Source organism: Sus scrofa, chromosome 1 (assembly GCF_054392235.1).
Source record: "Sus scrofa isolate SSC_HxYL_T2T_F1_AM1 chromosome 1, Sscrofa_HxYL_maternal_Yorkshire_Landrace_v2.0, whole genome shotgun sequence".
NCBI classification, from domain to species: domain Eukaryota; kingdom Metazoa; phylum Chordata; class Mammalia; order Artiodactyla; family Suidae; genus Sus; species Sus scrofa.
Genome location: NC_139383.1, coordinates 116966240 through 116988765, shown reverse-complemented (window position 1 = coordinate 116988765; position 22526 = coordinate 116966240). Strand labels below are relative to the sequence as shown.

General features: G+C 39.9%; 1 protein-coding gene across 16 annotated transcripts in view; it reads left to right on the top strand.

Annotated features, from left to right (window-relative positions):
* Positions 1 to 4694: 4694 nt before the first annotated feature.
* Positions 4695 to 22526, top strand: part of TRIP4 (thyroid hormone receptor interactor 4) — a 65535-nt gene continuing 47703 nt past the window's right edge. For 12 of the 16 annotated variants that reach the window (XR_014809632.1, XR_014809624.1, XR_014809630.1 and 9 more), the window contains exons 1-5: positions 4695 to 4823; positions 12414 to 12583; positions 14234 to 14367; positions 17828 to 18040; positions 20262 to 20340. Coding sequence is in view for 5 of the 16 variants with exons in the window: in XM_084967389.1 (XP_084823515.1) it covers positions 4723 to 4823; positions 12414 to 12583; positions 14234 to 14367; positions 17828 to 18040; positions 20262 to 20340 (697 nt within the window). In the remaining 11 variants the exon portion in view is untranslated. Of the gene's footprint in view, positions 4824 to 5464; positions 5603 to 12413; positions 12584 to 14233; positions 14368 to 17827; positions 18041 to 20261; positions 20341 to 22526 lie in introns of all 16 variants that reach the window. The other 4 variants (XR_014809605.1, XR_014809611.1, XM_021093826.2 and 1 more) reach the window with 2 other exon arrangements.

The following is a 22526-nucleotide window of genomic DNA, read 5'->3' as shown; positions in this document are numbered from 1 at the left end:
TTCGTATCCGCTCGGAATGGGTGGTGCCAGGGCGCTTTGCTGAGGTGCCCCAGGTGTGGGTGCTAAGATTCTGAATTCTCTTCTAAGTGCCTGCTTAGAAAAGAAAATACCAGAAAGACAGCGAATTACAACATTTCTTCAAAAGATAACCACAGGATTAAATCCGTAATGATCGATTTCTGGACGTGACACCTGAAATGAGGCGGACTTTTTATTAACTCTGGCATGAACTTTCTTTACAGCATCCATAACTAAAACAATTATATGGAATGGGGATAAAAGAAGCTAATACAATTTATTTACGGGGATTTGATTTAAAAAAAAAAAAAACCTTTTTAGGAGGCTGTGAAACTGAAGGAAAAAACTTGGTGAATTGTGTATACATACATAAAAAGAAACATTATTTATAATAATAAAATGTTTTCCCGAGACCTGTCACGGTTTCAGAATACCTTAAATGTATGTCCGCGGCACACAGTGAACATTACTTTAGAATAAGAGCTAATAACTATTTTCTGTCCCAATGCTTATCCTAATTATTCACGATACCCCTGGGGAGTGATTTTTCACTCTGAATACCATGCACATAACCTGATCAAAGCCTTAGGATGCATTTTGTTAAATGTATACTTTAAAGGAAACCCTAAAAGTGTAAGCAGGTCGTTGGTTCTCGTCAATAAATTATGGCTGAAATTTCAGAAAAGTCTACTCAGTACTTTAACAGAATCAACAGCTACTGCGTGTTTCTGAAATACAGAATCTAGATGATATTAACATTATAACAGGAGGAAAGGTATTTCAAATTCCCTGTAGCTCTGGCCAAATCTAAAGAGTCTAAGATTACAGCCAAAGTCCTATCAGAAAAATCAACAAGCCCTAGAGTATCCCTAGTTGTTCTTTGTCATCAAGCTCCTCTCAATACACAATGCTTTCACAATACACCTTATTTCCTTTTCAGTTAATTGGTTTCTACAAAGGGCTGAGTTACCTAATTCCCAAATCCCATAGAGATCAGAGCTTCATAGAGAATCTGCTGGTCTTTTCCCTTAGTACATATGCCAAGTAAATTGCTACAAAGAATTGCAAACATATCTTTGCACATAGGGGCAGTCTACATGGTACTATAGCCATATTTATGTTTGTCTTTTTAATTACAATTATGATAAAGAAGGACACATAATAGAGTAAAAATTTAGGAAAAAGGTAGTGATGCATAGTAAAATTTTTTTTTTTTTTTTTTTTTTTTGAGGGCCGCACCTGCGGCCTATGGAAGTTCCTAGGCTAGAGGTCCAATTGAAGTGTAGGTGGTGGCCTACACCACAACCATATCGATGCCAGATCCGAGCAGCATCACCCACACCACTGCTCATGGCAACAACACCAGGTCCTTAATCCACTGAGCAAGGCCAGGGATCTAACCTTCTTCCTCAAGGTTAGTAGTCTATTTGGTTACCGCTGAGCCACAAGGGGGACTCTGTCTAGTAAAAATCATTTTCTTTTTTTGTTTTTTCAGGGCTGCACTGTTCAGCATATGGAAGTTCCCAGGCTAGGAGTCAAATTGGAGCTCTATCTGCGGGCCTACGCCACAGCCACGCTGGAAGAGCGGTGTCTGTGACCTACACCACAGCTTACAGCAACCCCGGATCCTTAACCCCCTGAATGAGGACAGGGATAGAACCTGCAACCTCATGGTTCCTAGTCAGATTTGTTTCTGCTAGGAACGCCATGAAGGGAACTCCCCATGAGTTTTCTGTGGAAAGTTTTATTTGTGCCATATACTAGATTCTAGATTTGTGATATCATATATTTGTCTTTCTCTTCTGACTTACTTCACTTAGTATGAGAGTCTTTAGTTCCATCCATATTGCTGCAAATGGCATTATTTTGTTCTTTTTATGGCTGAGTAGTATTCCACTGTGTGTATATACCACATCTTCTTAATCCATTCATCTGTCAATGGACATTTAAGCTGTTTCCATGTCTTGGCTATTGTGAATAGTGCTTCAGTGAATAAGCAGGTGCATGTGCAGGAAAGCTTTGTCTGGATATATGCCCGAGTGAGATTGCTGGGTCATTTGGTAGTTCTATATTTAGTTTTCTGAGGTACCTCCATACTGTTTTCCATAGTGGTTGTACTAATTTACATTCCCACCAACAGTGTAAGGGGATTCCCTTTTCTCCACACCCTTTCTAGCATCTGTTATTTGTGGACTTATTAATGATGGCCATTCTGACTGGTGTGAGGTGGTATCTCATGGTAGTTTTGATTTGCATTTCTCTAATGATCAGTGATGTTGAGCATTTTTTTTCATGTGCTTGTTGACCACTTGTATATCTTCTTTGGAGAAATGTCTATTCAGGTCTTTTGCCCATTTTTCACTAGGGTTGCTGGGTTTTTTTTGCTGTTGAGCTGTGTAAGTTGTTCTATATTTTAGGGATTAAGCCCTTGTCAGTTGAATCATTTGAAACTATTTTCTCCCATTCCGTAGGTTATCTTTTTGGCTTTTTTTTTTTTAATGGTTTCCCTTGCTGCGCAAAAGCTTGTCAGTTTGATTAGGTCCCATTGGCCTATTTTTGCTTTGATTTCTGTTCTCTTGGATAAATTCACTTTAATAAATGATACTGATTGTAAACAGCATTACATCACATACATTAGAATACCAAGAGAATCCAATCACTAACATACTTTATGAAAAAAGGACTTTTAAAAATAATAATGATAAAAAAAAACAGAGTTCCCTTCATGGCTCAGTGGTTAACAAACCTGATTAGGATCCATGAGGATGAGGGTTCGATCCCTGGCCTTGCTCAGTTGGTTAAGGATCTGACATTTGCTGCAAGCTGTGGTGTAGGTCCCAGATGTGGCTTGCATCTTGCATTGTTGTGGCTGTGGTGTAGGCTGGCAGCTGCAGCTCTGATTTGACCCCCAGCCTGGGAACTTCCATAAGCCTAGGGTATAGCCCTAAAAGGCAAAAAAAGTTTTTTTAATTTGTAAAATTTTTTTATTTTTGGTCTTTTTAGGGTCACACCTGCAGCGTGTGTAAATTCCCAAGCTAAGGGTTGAATCTGAGCTGCAGCTGCTGGCCTACACCACAGCTCATGGCAACGCCAGATCCTTAACCCACTGAGCGAGGCCAGGGATCGAACCTGTGTCCTCATGGATGCTAGTCAGATTCGTTTCTGCTGAGCCACAACGGGAACTCCAAAAAAAAAAAAAATTTATTCTTGAGGGCCTAGTAATTTCATCATATTATGCTATACTAAGCCCTATGCTACAGAGTCTGGGGGTTCCCCTTGTGACCAACCGGACTAGTATCCATGACAACCAGGTTCGATCCCTGGCCTCACTCAGAGGGTAAGGATCTGTCATTGCCGTGAGCTGTGGTGTTAGGTGGAAGACTTGGCTCAGATCCTGTGTTGCTATGGCTGTGGCATAGGTTGGCAGCTGCAGCTCAGATTGGACCCCTAGCCTGGGAACTCCCATATGCTTCAGGAACGAAGGTTTGCACAGCTGATCTGGCACAGGAGGTTAAGGATCCCCGTTTCCGCAGGTGCAGTGTGAGTCACAATTGGGGCTCCGATCTGTTCCCTGGTCACTCCATATGCTATGTCACCCTGAGGCCAGGAAAAAAAAAAAAAAAGAAGCTTAAGTCTGTCTTCAAGAAGTTAACATTTTGGAATTCCTCTGTGGCTCAGCGAGTTGAGGAGACTGCATTGTCATTGCAGCAGCTTGGGTTGCTGCTGTGGCTGGGGTTCAATTCCCGGCCCAGGAACTTACACATGCCATGGACTAGGCCAAAAAAAAAAAAAAAGGTGAAACAACCTTCAATTAAAAAAAGGTGAAACAATATCTAATGAATATAATTATTCTAAATACCCTAATGCAAATGAAGAACATATACATGTAACACAAAGCCAGTCAATTAAATTTAGCAATGAATGTATCAGAAGACATTATGCTCTCTAGAAAAAAAAGGAGAAAATCTGCGCCCAGCAGTGACCCCGAGCCATAGCAGTGACTGAAAACAACCGGATCCTTATCTTCTAGGGCACCAGGGAACTCCTCAAGTGCTATTCTAAATATTTTACGTAAAACCAGAACAATTTTTTTTTTTATTTTTTTTGCTTTTTATGGCCGCATCGCTTGGCATATGGAAATTCCCAGCTAGGGTCTAACCAGAGCTGCAGCTGCTGGCCTACGCCACCGCAGCAATGTGGGATCCGAGTCACGTCTGCAATCTACACGACGGCTCACCGCCACGCTGGATCCTTAACCCATTGAGCAAAGCCAGAGATTTAATCCGCGCGTCCTTTTGGATACAAGCGGGGTTTGTTACCACTGAGCCACGACAGGATCTCCAAAACCAGAACAATTTTAAAGCTAGCTCCTCAGGTTATGGAGTATTGTTTTGTTTTTTTTTCCTAAACTATAGTTTTAATAGATATTTGTAGTGTCTTCTCAGGAAAATTTCCAATTCTGGAGACCGACATCTGAAGACGCAGAAGCATGACGCGCAGATGGAGCTGTGGTACCAGTGGAAGAAATATCAGGAATCAGGGAAAAAGGAGGAGGTGGGAGGGAATCTGTGCTGGGGGGCGGGGCTACCGCGTGAGACCGCGCAGGCTGGCGGAACCCGCGCGAGCGAGGTCGGTGTTGCTAAGGGGACTAGTCCAGCGCTGGACGCAGAGCTTTCGCAGAGCAGCTGGTTCCGGCTGGGGAAAATGGCGGTGGCTGGGGCGGCGTCCCAGGAGCAGTTGGTGGGTTGGTGCACCCAGCAGTTGCGGAAAACTTTCAGCCTGGATGTCAGTGAGGAGATCATACAGTAAGACCAGCTGGGGTCCGTGGCAGGAAGGAGCTCTGGGATGTGCATTGGCTGAGCTAATGGGGAAACTGAGATGACTAAAAAAGTTAATGAGAGTGAAGAAATGTGGTAAAAGGGCTGCTGTCCATTTCTAAGCGCCAATTTTTGATCTCCGGCTTTATAGTTTAGCTTCTGGAATAGGGTGTCAAGCTCCGCAGGCGGCCGGTGGGCCTTTTTTCTCCTAGGAGAACAACTGCCTGATAATTAGACCTGTAAGACTGTCCCGGAAGGCAGTTTTCTTGTAGATTCTGGAGAAAAGAGGCAAGCCAAACTGTCTTTCCAGAAATTCCTTAATTCGAACATTTTGGTTTGCTCCATCCGGGTTGTGTTAAATAGGATCTGAAATTTAAATGGAGGCGACGTGATACAGTGTAAAAATAGCTCCTGACTTGGGAGTCCCAGTTTTTATTTTCTGTGGTCATTCACCAGTTTGAGAATCTTTGGAAACTTAATTTCCCTCTTTGTATCTTAAGTTCCGTATTCTATAAAGTGAATAATTAGCATAAGTTATCTTTAACGCTTTATGATTCTAATGAAATGGAGATGGCAACATGATTTAATATCGGCTTTCAATTGATTTTAACTAACCCCCCCCATGCCAGGTGCTGTGCTTGCCAGGTGCTGGAACTGGCAAAGATGGTTGATGGCTGCTGAAGTGGAGGAAGTGCAGGGTGTTGTTGGAGCGTTGGAGAAAGGATTCTCGTTAAGATTTGAGAAACTCAGAAGGTTAATTGCAAGGGGTGAGTTTAGCCTGAGAACTAAAGATGGGTAGGTGGCAGTGCAGGGTTCAGGTGGAGGGAAAAACTTACACAAAAAATTGGACTTAATCAAAGAATCTAAAAGTGTTTCTTTTTTTAAAAATTTTTAAAAACTTTTGTTTGTCTTTTTAGGGCTGCACCTGCGGTATACCAAGGTTCCCAGGCTAGAGGTTGAATCAGAGCTGTGACTGCTGGCTTATGCCACAGCCACAGCAATGCTAGATCTGAGCCGTGCCTGCCACCTACACCACAGCTCACGCAACACTGGATCCTTAACCCACTGAGCAAGGCCAGGGATCAAACCTGTGTGCTCATGGATACTAGTCAGATTTGTTTCCGCTGAGTCACGATGGGAACTTGAAAGTGTTTCTTGATTTGGTTCTTTGTTCATCAATACTGAAACCTAGATTGCAGTTCTAGGGCTTTTGTGTGAAGTAAGGCGAATATCTGAGTTTGGGAAAAAACAGACTTGTTGGCAAGGAGAGAGGAGAGCTTATTTTATAAGATTATTGTTATTGTTGTTTTGACCCCCTTGTGGCATATAGTGTTCCCCAGCCAGGGAATAGATATCCCAGCTGTATTCACCTAAATGGAACCTATAGCAACAAAGGATTCTTAACCACTGTCCCAGGACAGGGGATTGAACCTGCATCCCAGCCCTCCCAAGACACCATGGATCCCGTTGTGCCATAGCAGGAACTCCTAAAGGATTATTTTAAAGCCTATTTTAAAGGATATCAGAGGAGTTCCCATCATGGCACAGTGGTTAATGAATCCGACTAGGAACCATGAGGTTGCAGGTTGGACCCCTGGCCTTTCCTAGTGGGTTTAGGATCTGGTGTTTCGGTGAGCTGTGGTGTAGGTTGCAGACGCAGCTCGGATCCCGTGTTGCTGTGGCTCTGGCGTAGGCCGGTGGCTATACCTCCGATTCGACCCCTAGCATGGGAACCTCCATATGCCTCGGGAGCGGCCCAAGAAATGGCAAAAAGACAAACAAACAAAAAATGGATATTAGAATAGACTATCAAAAAAAAAACAAAAACAAAAACAAAAAGCAACAACCCAACTAGGAGTTCCCTTTGCGGCTCAGTGGGTTAAGAACCCCATTAGTGTCCATGAGGAAGCAGGTTCAATCTCTGGCCTCACTCAATGGGTGCTGCAAGCTGTGGTGTAAGTCACAGATGCATCTGGGATCTGGCATTGTTGGGCATAGGCCGGCAGCTGTAGCTCCCATTCAAACCCTAGCCTGGAAACTTCCATATGCGTTGGGTGCTGCCCTGAAAAGACAAAAATAAATTAAAAATATATACATACATTTATAAATAAATACTTCAGATAAGCAAATAATATATATCACTTAAATGTGGAATCTAAAAAATAATACAAATGATTTTATTTATAAAACAGAAAAAGAGCCACAGACAGAAAACAAACTTTTAGTTACCAAAGGAGAAAGGGGGCAGGATATAAATAGGGATATGGAATTAACAGATAACACACCACTATATAAAATTGTTAGGAGTTCCCTAGTGGCCTAGTGGGTTAAGGATCCAGAGTTGTCTCTGTTTTGGCTTGGGTCACTGCTCAGGCAAGGGATCCACCCATGGCTTGGGAACTTCTACATGCTGCACCTGTGGCCCAAAGAAAGAAAAAAAAGTTAAACAACAAGGATTTACTGTTTGGCATAAAGAACTATATTAAATATCTTGTAATAGCCTAGAATCTGAAAAATATATACATAATTGAATTACTTTATATCTGAAACTAACAAATATTATAAATCACCTCTACTTCAGTAAAAAATTTGACAACAGATATTTTTTATTTATTTTTGGCCACACCAGCAGCAAATGGAAGTTCCCAAGCCAGGGATCAGATCTTAGCTGCATCTGCAACAATGCCAAATCCATAACCCATTGCTCTGGACTGGAGATCTAATCTGTACTGCTGCAGAGACAAGCTGGATCATAATACCCTGTACCACAGTGAGAACTACTACAAATGATTTTTATTTTTATTTGGCTTTTCTAGGGCTGCACCTGCGGCATATGGAGGTTCCCAGCCTAGGGGTCTATCTAATTGGAGGTATAGCTGCTGGCCTGTGCCTCAGCCACAGCATCGCAGGATCTGAGCCTAGTCTTTGACCTACACCACAGCTCACAGCAATGCCAGATCCTAAACCCACAACCTCATGGTTCCTAGTCATATTCGATGAATCAACAATGGAATATGAATATCTGCAATCTTCTCAGTCTCAGAATCCAGTTGTTTTTTGTTGCTTACACCACAGCTCACAGCAACACCAGATCCTTAACCCACTGAGTGAGGCCAGGGATCGAACCCATGTCCTCATAGATACTATTCAGGTTCGCCAACCGCTGAGCAATGACAGGAACTCCCCAGAATTCTAAAACTTTTAAAGTAGAGTTGGAGTGGTCCTACACGCAAACCTAAACAAATAAAACTGATGCCCTTGAACACACCAGCATAAGGGAAACACCAGTAAAGAGAGACCCTTTTTCCATTTCTATTTATCAAATAATGTACTCTATTATGACTTCGGGATTAATATATACACACTAATGTATATAAAAGACAAAGGACCTATGGTAAAGCACAGGAAACTCTACTCAATATTCTACAGTACTCTATTTTTAATAGGTTCACCGAGTAGGGCTAAAAGTGATATTTAAAGGATCAAGAGGAAATATTAGTTACAAATCTTATGATGGGCTTACTTAAGGTACAGCTTTCAAAGTATATCTCATGTATTCATAGCAAAGGATTTGAAAGTAATGGGTGTATCTAACCAAAGGACTATAATGCCAGGAATAGACACATTCAGTTACCATAGTAAAGATTCAGGGCCTTTCTAAGGCTTCTCACATGGCCATCTGAGAAGAGAGCATATAAATCCTATTTAAACATTCTTTACCACTAGTTGGTTTTCAATATGTATTTTGTCCAAAAGAAGAACAAAATGAAAGAGAAAAACATAAAAATAAAACTAACAAGTTCGTAAGTCTGGCTCATAAATAGAGGGAACTGGGCTAAACGACAAAAGTGTAGGAATGTAAAACTCAATTCAGGGACATTATTGAATCAGAAAATGAATACAGTGTCAAAGGGAAGAGAGCAAGTAAATAATGCCTTCCCATGATACGGTGTTACCTACACTTTCTCAGATGCAACTTGTTATAGCATCTTGAGAGCCCAGAACAACAGTTTGCTCGTGGCAGGCACTCTAACATAAGTTGACTGAATGAATGAATGGCTGCAAGTGCAATGAGTAGGGAATTCTTTCAACCTAAATCAGCTTTCTAGGGGGTATTCTAGCATTTGCCAAGAATCAAAAAATGTTGCAGGTGGAAATGTTCTCTTGGTGGAAACCTATCTTATTCAAACACGGATTCAAAAACAAGCTATAAACTAATTCTCATAGATTGTGGTTTAATAGCTCATTTTGAAGCCTTAGCTTTTCCTCAGTTAAATTTATCCACATGCTTGAAAGAGGGGTTATGAGAAATGTGTGTTTTAAACTTGAAGCACCAAGTGTGGCTGTAATGTATTTGCATTTTTAAATTTTCATAAGTTAGACAAGAATTGTTCAAAATGTAAAATAAGCATTAAAGCTACCTATAATATAATGCTATTTGAACTACTAGTTATTGTGCAACAAGCTATCATGCCATGATTAAAGCATTTTCTATGTAAATTTTGTTGTGCCTTGCCTCATAGTTAATTGAGAATTACTGCCCAGTGTACTGTCATAGTGTGCTAACTTGAACAATTTGACTTGAGTGGACTGAATTTTTAAAAAACATCACAGAGCTATTACCTTCTCAGTGATACATTTATGAGACATCAAGATGTGTATAGGAGTTAGCAAAATAATCTTTGTTTCATAATCTGCATTAGTTCATGTTTTGGCTGAATCCGTTTTGTTAAGATTGGTGTACAACACCTTTGGATGAATGGTTTTTTTGTTTTTGTTTTTTAGGGCTGCAGGTATGGCATATGGAAGTTCCCAGGCTAGGGGTCAAATTGGAGCTGCCTCTGCCAGCCTATTGCACAGCCACATCAATACCAGATCTGAGCCACGTCTGCAACCTACCCTGCAGCTCACAGCAAGGCCAGATCCTTAACCCACTGGGCAGGGCCAGGGATCAAACCCTCGTCCTCATGGATACTAGTTGGTTTCGTTATCACCGAGCCACAGTGGGAACTCCTCTTAGTGTTTTTTCCTGTGCATATTGTAATACATTTTATAATACAAAATATATTCATCGTAGGGGGAAAAAGAAAATGAAGATAAACCAAAACTACTCTTTTTAATCATATCTCTTAGTGGTAATCATTTTGGTGTTTTTTCTACACCTAAGTGTACAGGCATATACATTCCTTTTATAGCAATTGGGATCATATGCTATACAATCTAGCCTACTATTTCACTTTATATGACAGCATTTTCTCAGGTAATAATAACTATTTAAAATTTTCACTTTTGGTAGTGACATTATATTTCATAAAGTCCCAAAACTTGAATTTATATGCCCTTTCCATTGATGGATGTTTTAAATAGCTGCCAGTTTTTCGATAACTCAAATAATGATGTAGTTAACTTTTTTTGCATAAATTTTCCTGTGTCTCTTATTTCTTAAAGAGTACTATAAGTGGAATTATTGGATTTTTTTTTTTTTTTTAGGGCCTCACCTGCAGCATATGGAAGTTCCCAGGCTAGGGGTCTAATCAGAGCTGCAGCTGCTGGCCTGTGCCACAGCCATAGCAATGCAGGATCCAAGCTGCATCTGTGACCCACACCATAGCTCATGGCAACGATGGATCCTCAACCCACTGATTGGGGCCAGGGATTGAACTCATGTCCTCATGGATACCAGTCCAGCTTATTACTGCTGAACTACAACAGAACTACTGGATTGTTGTTAAGGCACTTTAAATAGATTGGCTGATTGATTTATAGAAAAGTACTGACTTGTGCTCTCACCCCATTTCACTTTTTGGAACCCTTCGTACCACTTTTTAAAAAATAGACCCGCTTATTCTGATGTGATGCTGATCTTTTTTTTAGTTAAAGTTTTTTTTAAAAAATTATAGTTGATTTACAATGTTGTGTGTGATGCTAGTCTTTTCTAGAGAAATTCTTTTGATTTACTATCTGAAATTTCAGGTCAAATTCCACAGTCCCTTTTTCATATATTCATAGCATCCTTTTTCTTTATTTTGTTTCAAAAGTTCTTCTTTTTCTGTTTTTCTAGCTTTACTAGAGTATAATTGACAAGTTAAAAAATTGTGTATACTTAGGAGTTTGTGTTGTGGCTCAGTGGGTTAAGAATCTGACTGGTATCCATAAGGATGTGGGTTCAATCCCTGGTCTTGCTCAGTGGGTTAAGTATCCAGCATTGCTGCAGGGCGTGGTATAGGTGCAGATGTAGCTCAGATCCCACATTGCTGTGGCTGTGGTGTAGGCCAGCAGCTGCAGCTCCTTTTGGACCCCTAGCCTGGGAACTTTATGGAAGTTGCAGGTGTAGCCCTAAAAAAAAAAGAAAAAAGAAAATTGCGTATACTTAAGATGTACAACATGATGGTTGGATACTCTGTGAAAAACTACCACAATAAAGCTAATTAATACATCTATCTTTTTTTTTGTTTCTGGTGTGAAGAGACCATTGAAGGTCTACTCTTATAGCAAAATTAATGTATGTAATTAATACATTGTTAACCATGGTGCACATTAGATCCCTAGAACTTACTTATCTTATATCTGGTGGTGTTTAACCTTTGACCAACCTCTTCCCATTTTCCCCACCCCCCAGCCCTGGTAACTACTGTTCCTACTCTCTGTTGCTATGGGCACAATTCTTGATTTGACACATAAATGAGATTATATAGTATTTGTCTTTCCCTGGCTGGCTAATTTTACTCAAGATAATATACTCCAGTTTCATCCATATTGTCACAAACGAAAGGATTCCTTTCTTTTTTACAACTGAATTTATAGACGTATGTGTATGTATATATATACACATGTAATGTGAGATATATATGTATGTATATATACACACATATATACACACACACACACATATATATAATGTGAGATATATATGTTTCACATTTTCTTTATACATTTATTTATTGACAAACACTAAGGCTATTTCTTTACCTTGGCTATTTTGAATAATTCTGCAATGAATATGGGAAGTGTGGCTATCTTGGTAATGTGATTTTATTTCCTTTGAATGTAGTGGTATTGCTGGATCATATGGTAGAAGGTAGTTCTATTTTTTAAAATTTTTTAAAAATTATAGTTGGTTTATAATGTTATACCAATTCATGAGGCTAATCTTGATTTAAAATTTTTAATATTAAATCAGTAACTGGTTAGCTTGTAGTATACAGTATTTTTAGCAAAGAAATTTTAGGTTTTGCAGTATAGAGATTAAGTAATTTGTATTGTTCCTAGGAAATTATTCCTGCAGATAAGTAGTTATGGGAAGTATACGTTGAGGATAGTCCCACAAGCCTGTCTTCAAATTACTGATTTGATTCTAGAAATACAAGAAGGATACATGAAGGTTAGATTATGAACTACATGAGGTCAGGGTGTTTGTCCTAATGAAATTTATATCCCTAGCTTCTAACCTAGAACTTGGCTTAATTATAGATGTCCTAATGGATTAATGATTTTTTTGTTATCACCTTGATCTGTTATTATTGAAAAACATAGTATAAGCTAGCCAGTTTTAACAACTTATGTCTTTTCTTTTTTGAGGTATATTTTGTCAATTGAGAGTGCTGAAGAGATACGAGAATATGTTACTGACCTCCTTCAGGGAAATGAGGGCAAAAAAGGTCAATTCATAGAAGAGCTTATAAACAAATGGCAGAAGAATGACCAGGAGTTGATTTCTGATGCTCTGCAGCAGTCTTTCAAAAAAGACGGTAAGTTAAGTTAATATAACTAGCTTAAGTAAATTAAAGAAAAAGTTGAAATATTAGTAACTTGGCTGGTTTATAGGACCTGGTATGTTCTGTCACCCTGTATTTTCCTCACAGCTTACTTAAACAGAATTGTGTGTGTACATATTTTTAGATCATTTCTACTTGATTCGTAATGAATATTGTTTTAGTACAAACTTCTGCAATGTAGAAAATATCACAAAAATATCTTTTTGTAGATACAAAAATGTCTTCAGAGTAACTTGAAAAATTAATCCATCAGTTAAAGGAAAACTTAAGTTATGAGTATACATGAATGTAAGTAAATGTTGACTAGTTTTAGTATGAGTAGCATTTAAAACTAACTCTTAGGGAGTTCCTGTCGGGGCTCAGTGGTAATGAACTCAACTAGTATCCATGAGGACTCGGGTTCAATCCCTGGCTCCACTCAGTGGGTTAAGGATCAGCGTTGCTGTGAGGTGTGGTATAGGTCAAAGACATGGCTTAGATCCTGCATTGCTGTGGCTGTGGTGTAGGTCGGCAGCTGTAGCTCCGATTCAACTCCTAGGCTGGGATCTTCCACCTGCCATGGGTGCAGCCCTAAAAAGGCAATAGATAAGTAAATAAATAAAAGTAACTCTTAAATAGTACAAAGATGAGCATCAAACGAAATAGGTCGCTATTATATAGTCTGAAATATCAGATTTTGGAATTCCCGTCATGGCTCAGCGGTTAATGAACCCAACTAGTATTCATGAGGATGTGGGTTCAATCCCTGGTCTTGCTCAGTGGATTAAGGATCTGGCATTGCCATGGGCTGTGGTGTGGGTCGCAGATGCAGCTTGGATCCAGCATTGCTGTGGCTGTGGTGTCAGCTGGCAGCTACAGCTCCAATTTACAGGTTCCTAGCCTGGGAACCTCCATATGTCTCAGGTACAGCACTAAAAAGACAAAACAGGAAAAAAAAAAATCAGTGAGTTCCCATTGTGGCACAGTGGAAACGAATCCAGCTAGTATCCATGAGGATGAAGGTTTGTTCCCTGGCCTTGGGGGATCTGGTGTTGCTCTGAACTATGGTGTGGGTCACAGATGCACCTCAGATCCCACGTTGCTGTGGCTGTGGCGAAGACCAGCAGCTGTAGCTCCGATTCAAGCCCTAGCCTCAGAACTTCCACATGCTGCAGTTGTGGTCCTAAAAAAGCAAAAAGCAAAACAAAGAACAGATTTTAATTTGATTTTTTTTTTTTTTTTTTTTTTTTTTTTTGCTTTTTAGGGTCATACTTGTGCCATATGGAGGTTCCCAGGTCGAATCAGAATTGAAGCTGCTGGCCTGCTGGCCTATGCCTCAGTTCAGGATCTGAGCTGAGTCTGCAACCTACACCACAGCTCACAGCAACGCCAGATCTTTAACCCACTGAGCAAGGCCAGGGATTGAACCTGCAACCTCATGGATGCCAGTCAGGTTCGCTAACCACCGAACCATGATGGCAACTCCAAAACCTGCCTGACTTCTTATCTTTACTGTAAATATTAAGCATTGTCTTCTCTTTATTAGCTGTTAATTCACCAGTGAATCCTACTATTTTCAATCTGTGTATATATATATATATACATATTTCTTCTACATATATATATATTTCTTCTTCTTTAAAGAAATTTTAGATGGACAGAGATCAGGAGACCAGCTAAAGAGGAGTAGACGGAAAGGGAGAAACAAACAGGAAGTTCCTGCATTTACTGAACCTGATATGACCAAAGAGGTCAAAACACCTTTCGATTTGGCCAAGGTGAGTGCCTAGAGAATGTGGCTTTTTCTAGCTATGAGGAGAAGGGGAAATGATTAATATATTTCGGAGAGCAAAAGATATAAATTGGTATAGAATGGCAGTTTTTCAACAAATGTGTAAATTTTTGAGAGTGATAATGATGACATACTAGTTTCTATGTGGTAGATTTTTTTTTTGATAGCCTGATTAAGTAAGCATTATAAGGATATCTTTGCTTAGAGATGATAGATAAATAGGGATATGTATGATAGAAAATATTTAATGAGGTGCACTAGGGCTTCAATTTCAACATTTTTGTGGGTTTATACTAAAAGAATGCACAATTCTAGCTGTTTTAAGAGTGTTCTCAGAGTTCCCATTGTGGCTCAGCAGGTTAATAACCTGACTGTATCCATGAGGATGCGGTTTGATCCCTGGCCTTGGTCAGTGGGTTAAGGACCCAGCATTTCCTCAACGTGTGGTGTAGGTCTCAGATGTGGCTCATATCCATCAGTGCTGTGGCTGTGGAGTAGGCCGATAGCTGCAGTTCCAATTAGATCCCTTGCTTGGGAACTTCCATATGCTACAGATGCGGTCCTGGAGAAAAAAAAAGTGTTCCTATTTTAAGCCATTCACTACCACCACCACCACCACCACCACCATCATTGTTTAGTGCTTAGAGCTCTTTCATATTCTCTCTTGGCTCTCAAAATAGCCCTGTGAGGTAGGCAGAAATATTTATAAACTGGGCAATTTGACAAGCTAAATTTCCCAGCAGGAGGGAATAGTTAATTATGCTGAGATAGAAGTAATGATCAAACAATGGTGTGATGACCATGCAAAAAAACCAGGAGAATAAGTTCCTGGAAAAGGAGGAAATGGGAGTGCCTGCTGTTGTACAACGGGATGAGTGCTGTTCCTGGAGTGAGGCTGGACACAGTCGATTAAGGATCCAGTGATACCACAGCTGCACCATAGATTGCAGCTGGGACTCGGATCTGAACCCTGGCCCAGGAACTTCATATGCTCCTGGGGTGGCCAAAAAGAAAGGAAAAAAAAAAACATGAAAAGGGGTTTCTAAAATAATGTGAACTTTAAAAAAAAAGAGAGATACTTAAGCCTTTTATCAATTGGAATAAAATGAGTAAAGACTTACAAGCAAAAGAAAAAACACAGATGATAATAAACATAAAAGGATGTTTGTCCTTACTAGTAATTAAGGTGACCAGTTTGTCACCCTAATTGTCTGGACTCTCATGGTTTTAGCACTGAAAAGACCTATATTTTGAGATTCCCCTAAATCCTGGGCAAACAAGGATGGTTGGTTACTCTGCTAGTAATCAGATAAATACACATTACATCCCTGAGATATTGCCTATCAAATTGTCAAAGATTTTAAAAATAGAATACTGGATGATGAAGTTGTATTAAAACAGGAACCTCCTATCCACTAGTGTTAGCAATGTAAATTGGTTTAAGCATTCTGGGGGACAGTTTGGCAGCATACATGAAGAACTGCAGAAATGTTCGTATACTTCTGACTTATTTATTTATTTATTTTTTTAGGGCCGCATCTGCAGCCTATGGAGGTTCCCAGGCTAGGGGTTGAATGGGAGCTACAGCTGCCGGCCTACACCACAGCCACAGCAATGCGGGATCTGAGCCGTGTCTGCGACCTACTCCATAGCTCGTGGCAACGCCGGATCCTTAACCTACTGAGTGTGACCAGGGATCAAACCCGAAACCTCATGGTTCCTAGTTGGATTTGTTAACTGCTGCACCATGACAGGGACACCCCTACTTCTGAGTATGACTTAAATATCTAACCAAATAATTGGAAATATAAAAAACTTATGTTCTGTATAATGTTGTTTATAATATTGAAAATATGAACTTACTCGATTTTTTAGCAGTTAAGAGAAAGATTAAATAAGTTATCATTCCTTCATTTGATGGAATGTTATGCAGCTGATTTTTTTCTAAAGCCACAGTACATACTGAACCATTGTTCGTAGGGGAACTACAGTGTTAGGTTTCTTCAAGCCTCTGGTCACATTTCCATCAACCAATCAAAACAGAACCTTATTTTACGTTTATTTGTTTGAAGGCATTTTATTTAATGTATACTGTTGACTCATTAACAGTGAACTCATAGCCAACTGCACTGTAACTCATGCCTGAAGAAAGCTTATCTAATACACCTTTTATTATTTTTTACTGAAGTATAGTTGATGTATAATATTATGTAAGTTGCAGGTGTATAACATAGTGACAATTTTTAAAAGTTACACTCTATTTAGAGTTATTATAAAATATTGACTGTGTTCCTTGTGTTGTACAGTATGTCCCTGTAGCTTATTTATTTTATACATAACAGTTTGTACCTCTTAATCCCCTACCCTTATCTTACCTCTTCCCACTGGTAACAACTAGTTTGTTCTCTACGTATCTGTAGGTCTGTTTCTTTTTTTTCTCCTTTTTTTTTTTTTTTTTTTTTTGCGTTTTAGGGCTGCACTTGTGGAATAAGCAAGTTACCAGGCTAGGGGTCATTGAATCAGATCTACAGCTTCGGCCTACACCACAGCCACAGCAACATAGGATCTGAGCCAAGTCTGAGACCTACACCACAGCTCATGGCAATACTGGATTCCCAACCCACTAAGCGAGGTCTGGGATCAAACTAGCATCTTCATCGATACTAGTTGGATTTGTTTCCCTGTGCTACAACGGGAACTCCTGTTTCTATTTTTTAACTTGAAATGTAGTTGATTTACAATGTTGTGTGTCGGGTGTATAGCAAAGTGATTCAGTTACACATTCATATATACATATTTTTTTCAGATTCTTTTCCCTAATAGGTTATATTAAGTATAGTTCCCTGTGCTATATAGTAGGTCCTTGTTGGTTATCTTTTTTTTTTTTTTTGGCGTCTTAGGCCTGCACCCAAGGCATATACATGGAAGTTCCCAGGTTAGGGGTTGAATCGGAGCCTATAGTTGCTGCCACAGCAACTCAGGATATGAGCCAAGTCTTCGACCTACACCACAGCTCACAGCAATGCTGAATCTTTAACCCACTGAGTGAGGCCACAAGCTATAATACAAGGCTGAAAGCTAGTAGCCAAAAAAGGCAGAGAATATTAGCTAGTTTTTCTATTTTTTTTTTTTTTTTTTTTTTTCTTGCTGCACTACATGGCATGGAGAAGTTCTCAGGCCAGGGATCAAACCCAGAGCAGTGACCCAAGCCACAGCGATGACAACACTGGATCCTTAACTGCTAGGCCATCAGGAAACTCCTAGCTAGTTTTTCTAGAGCGTAACTTTTCCTCAGACCCTTTACTATAACTAATTGATATTTCTCCCACTTCCATCATGGTTCAGGGGTAGGATATAAGTTACTATTGAACAGAAGTTTTTCTCTCTTGATCATTCTCATTGTCATTAATTATTCAATATTATTTCTGACATCTTTGTATAATTAGGCACAAGAGAACAGCAGCTCCTTAAAGAAGAAGACGAAGTTTGTCAGTTTATACACTAAAGAGGGACAGGACAAGCTTGCAGTCCTGATCCCTGGTCGCCACCCTTGTGATTGCCTGGGCCAGAAGCACAAGTTGATCAATAACTGTCTGATCTGTGGGCGAATTGTCTGTGAACAGGAGGGTTCTGGCCCCTGCTTATTCTGTGGTACTCTGGTAAATTGTTTATTTTCTATTTTATGTTTTGGTTTTATACATAGAGACATTCATACCCGTAGTAATTTCTCTCTTTTTTTTTTAGTAAGTTTCTTCTCTGAGGTGTCCAGTAAATTTTAGAAGCAAGAACTTGAGTTGTCAGTAACCTAAGGTGATATCCTGGTACTGAGGCCTATTGGTGAGAAGAGTTTTGAGAGCATAAATTGTTGAGGGATCCAAGTCTTGTATCACACAAACTTCAATTCAGGAAAACCTTAGGGTCTGAAATGTCAAAAATTTTTGTCAGTCTTCAGATGTGATTCAGATTCCTAGGGAAACAGAGCCACTGTGATATAATCCTCAGGTCTTTATAGCTTCTTTTTCAAGAACACCTCCTTTTTTATCTGAGTGAGCGACCTCAAAAGTGTAGCTGTAGGAGTTCCTGTCATGACATAGCGGAAATGAATCCCACTAGGAACCAGGAGGTTTCAGGTTTAATCCCTGGCCTCAATCAGTGGGTTGAGGATCCAGCATTGCCATGAGCTGTGGTATAGTTCACTGACTCGGCTCGGATCTGATGTTGCTGTGGCGTAGGCTGTTAGCTGAAACTCTGATTGGACCCCTAGCCTGGGATCTCCATATGCTGTGGTGTGGCCTTAAAAACCAAAAAAAAAAAAAGTGTAGCTGTAAGGACTTTCTAACAAATGTTCTAGTGAGTTGTCTAGAAAGCTTATTCTGCCAGATGAGCTGACTGGCAGAGGCAATGGCATTTAGTCTTGGTGAAGGCATAGATTTTGTGTTGCTTTGTTTTCCCTTCTCTGATGGAGCCTTAGTTTTTCAATATAATAGAATAAGCTGATAGACAGTGGATGACCTGAAAAATGTAGTATCTAATATCAAAAATGATCATAAAACAGCAGTAAATGTCTTCCCATATGGGGCTTTCTCTAGAGAAACACCCTACAGTTGCTAGCTGGAACTCTGTGCCACTCAGGCAACTGCCAGCAAGTACAGTGTTTTTTGTTAGGTCCCTTGTATCCTTCATTTCAAGAAACAGAGGAGTGTAAAGCAGATTAGCCTTGAAGTCATGCAGTTTTTTTTTTTTTTTTTTGGTCTTTTTGCTATTTCTTTGGGCCGCTCCCGCGGCATATGGAGGTTCCCAGGCTAGGGGTCGAATCGGAGCCACAGCCACTGGCCTACGCCAGAGCCACAGCAACGTGGGATCCGAGCCGCGTCTGCAACCTACACCACAGCTCACGGCAACGCCGGATCGTTAACCCACTGAGCAAGGGCAGGGATCGAACCCGCAACCTCATGGTTCATGGTTCCTAGTCGGATTCGTTAACCACTGCGCCACGACGGGAACTCCAAGTCATGCAGTTTTATAAGCTTAGGATGAAATTGTTTTTAAGTAACCTCCCTTCTTATAATTGTAGTGATTTTATAATAAACAGTACTTTTTCCTTTGCTTAATATGTTTATTTCCTTAGTTATTATTTATTTATTTTTGTCTTTTTGCCTTTTCTAGGGCCGCTCCTGCGGCATATGGAGGTTCCCAGGCTAGGGGTGGAATGGGAGCTGTAGCCGCCGGCCTACGCCACAGCCACAGCAACTCGGGATCCAAGCTGCATCTGCAACCTACACCACAGCTCATGGCAATGCTGGATCCTTAACCCACTGAGCAAGGCCAGGGATCAAACCCGCAACCTCATGATTCCTAGTTGGATTCATTAACCACTGTGCCACGACAGGAACTTCTGTTTATTCCTTTATATGTAGGTAATATTTGAAGGCAGAGAAATAGAATACATATAGTATAAAAGCTACTCTAGTTTTATTGGTGGCACTGTACTTGGTTTCTTTATTTTTTTTAATAAGACGCTAGCTTATAATTTCTCTTATAGGACTTGGATTTCATGATTAGAACTGAAAGGCTTAAAAAAAAAAATCCTTGTGTTTTTTTCAATATTCTCAGTGATGGCAAATCTTTGTCCTTTGAACGTAGGTTAGTTTTTTGTTTTTTTTTTTTAACTTCTCCCTCAGGGACAGCTTTAGTAAGATCAGTTTCTTGAACAGTTCTTAAGGGAGAAATGGATAGGAACTAGGGTGTTTGGTATGTTTGTTCAGATTTAAAAAACAGTTTCTAATGTGAAATTTGAGGGTACTTTTTAAGTGTATCAAGCAAACAATATAATTTACCTGTTGGATATTGTGATGTTGTTTTACTCTTATTACTTCATAGGTTTGTACTCGTGAAGAACAGGATATTTTACAGCGTGACTCAAACAAGAGCCAGAAACTGCTGAAGAAGCTCATGTCAGGTAGGCAGCAATCTTCTGATTGGATCACTGTGGTGATGGATATATTTTGTTGTATTTATGTGTCCTGGTATTCAAGATGCACTTTATTTACTCATTTATTCTATAAGTAATTTTTTTTTTTTTTTTTTTTTTTTTGCTTTATCTAGGGCCGCACCCATGGCATATGGAGGTTCCCAGGCAAGGGATCAAATTAGAACTACAGCTGCTGCTGGCCTACACCACAGCCATAGCAATGTGGGATCTGAGCTGAGCTGAGCCTGCAATCTACACTGCAACTCATGCACCGCTGGATCCTTAACTCACTGATCGAGGCCAGGGATTGAACCCGCATCCCCATGGATAGTTGGATGTATTTCCACTGTGCCACTCCCTAACCATTTTTAGGGAACTCCCTAACCATTGTTTTTTTTAAAGTTCTTATTAAAACCACCTAAAAAAAAAAAGAGAGACCACCTAACACTGAGCAAAAAAAAACTAATAATAACGCTATTGGATTATAACCCAAAGAATACAACTAATACAGTGAATTAACTGAATAAGTTAGTAAATGGAGGAGAAGGGACAACATTTTCTTGTAGAATTACAGTTAATGAAGTGAAGCAGTTGTAGTAATAGAAAATCACAAGTGGAATACCACAGTAGTTGTAATTGCTACAGGCAAGATCCATTAATTGTTGCTAACATTATTGGATAAAAGTTTAGGAATAGGAGATATGCAAGATCATGAAAGACATGGAAAGACAGAATAATTGTCCTGGGTTGGAGGAGGCTAAGGAGCTAACTGCAATGCAGGATCTTGAACTGGATCCCTAAACAGAAAAATAATATTAACAGGAAAAATGTTGAAATCCAAATAAGGTCTATATAGTTATTGTTAATATACTAATGTTAATTTCTTACTTTTGATAGTTGTGCTATGGTTATGGAAGATACACAGGAACTCTACTTTTTTTTGCAATTCTTTTTAAAAAAAATTTTTTTTTTCCTTTTTATAGCCATGCCTGTGGCATATGTCAGTTCTAGGGCTAGAGCTGAGCTGCCGGCCTGCACCCTAGCCACAGCAGTTTGGGATCTGAGCCACATCTGTGGCCTAATCCAAAGCTTGCATCAGTGCCGGATCATTAACCCAGTGAGCCAGGCCAGGGAATGGACACCATGACGGGTTCTTAATTCACTGAGCCACAATAGGAACACTCTCAAAAGCTTTTATAATTGAAGAAAAGCACAATGAAAACAGTTAAGGACATATTAAGGGAAATAATGTACTCCTTATTTCCCAATTGTGGAAATATTTTGCTCCTGTTTTAGTTCATAGGTTTTTTTGTTGGTTGGTTGGTTGTTTTTTGCTTTTTGAGCCCTGCCCACAGCATGTGGAAGTTACTGGGGACAGGGGTTGAACCTATATCACAGCAGCAAACTGAGCCACTACAGTGACAATACCAGATCCTTAACATGCTGCGCTACAAGAGAATTTGTTTTTCCTTTTTTCTTTTTTCTTTTTTTTAGGGCCCCACCTTTGGCATATGGAAGTCTCAGGCTAGGGGTCCAATCAGAGCTGCAGCTGCTGGCCTACACCACAGCCATAGCAATGTGGGATCTGAGCCACATCTGTGACCTACACCACGGGTTACAGCAATGCTGGATCCTTAATTCACTGAGCAAGGCCTGGGATCAAACTCGAAACCTCATGGATTAGGTTCATTATTCCTGAACCACAGTGGGAACTCCTGGAACTCCTCCTTTTTAAATTATTAACACTGTTCATGTAGCCACATGTTCTTTCTTTTTTGGCCACTCCTGTGGTATATGGAAGTTACCAGGCAGAAATCAAATCCAAGGTATAGCTGCAACCTGTGCCACAGCTGTGGCAACACCAGATCCTTAACCCATTGTGCCGGGCTGCCTTGACAGCAACCCAAGCCATTGCAGATTCGTAACCTACTACGCTACAGTGGGAATTCTGCCATATATTCTTCATATTTGTAATTTTTAGTGCTTTGAAATATTCATTATATTGATTTATTGTAATTTGATTACCTGTTTTCTCATTACTATTTTGACTCTTTTCAAATTATAAATAATACCACAAATGGAGTTCCCTTGTGGCGCAGCAGGTTAAGGATCTGATGTTGTCATTGTAGCAGTTCTGGTCTCTGCTGTGACATACGTTTGATCCCTGGCCTGGG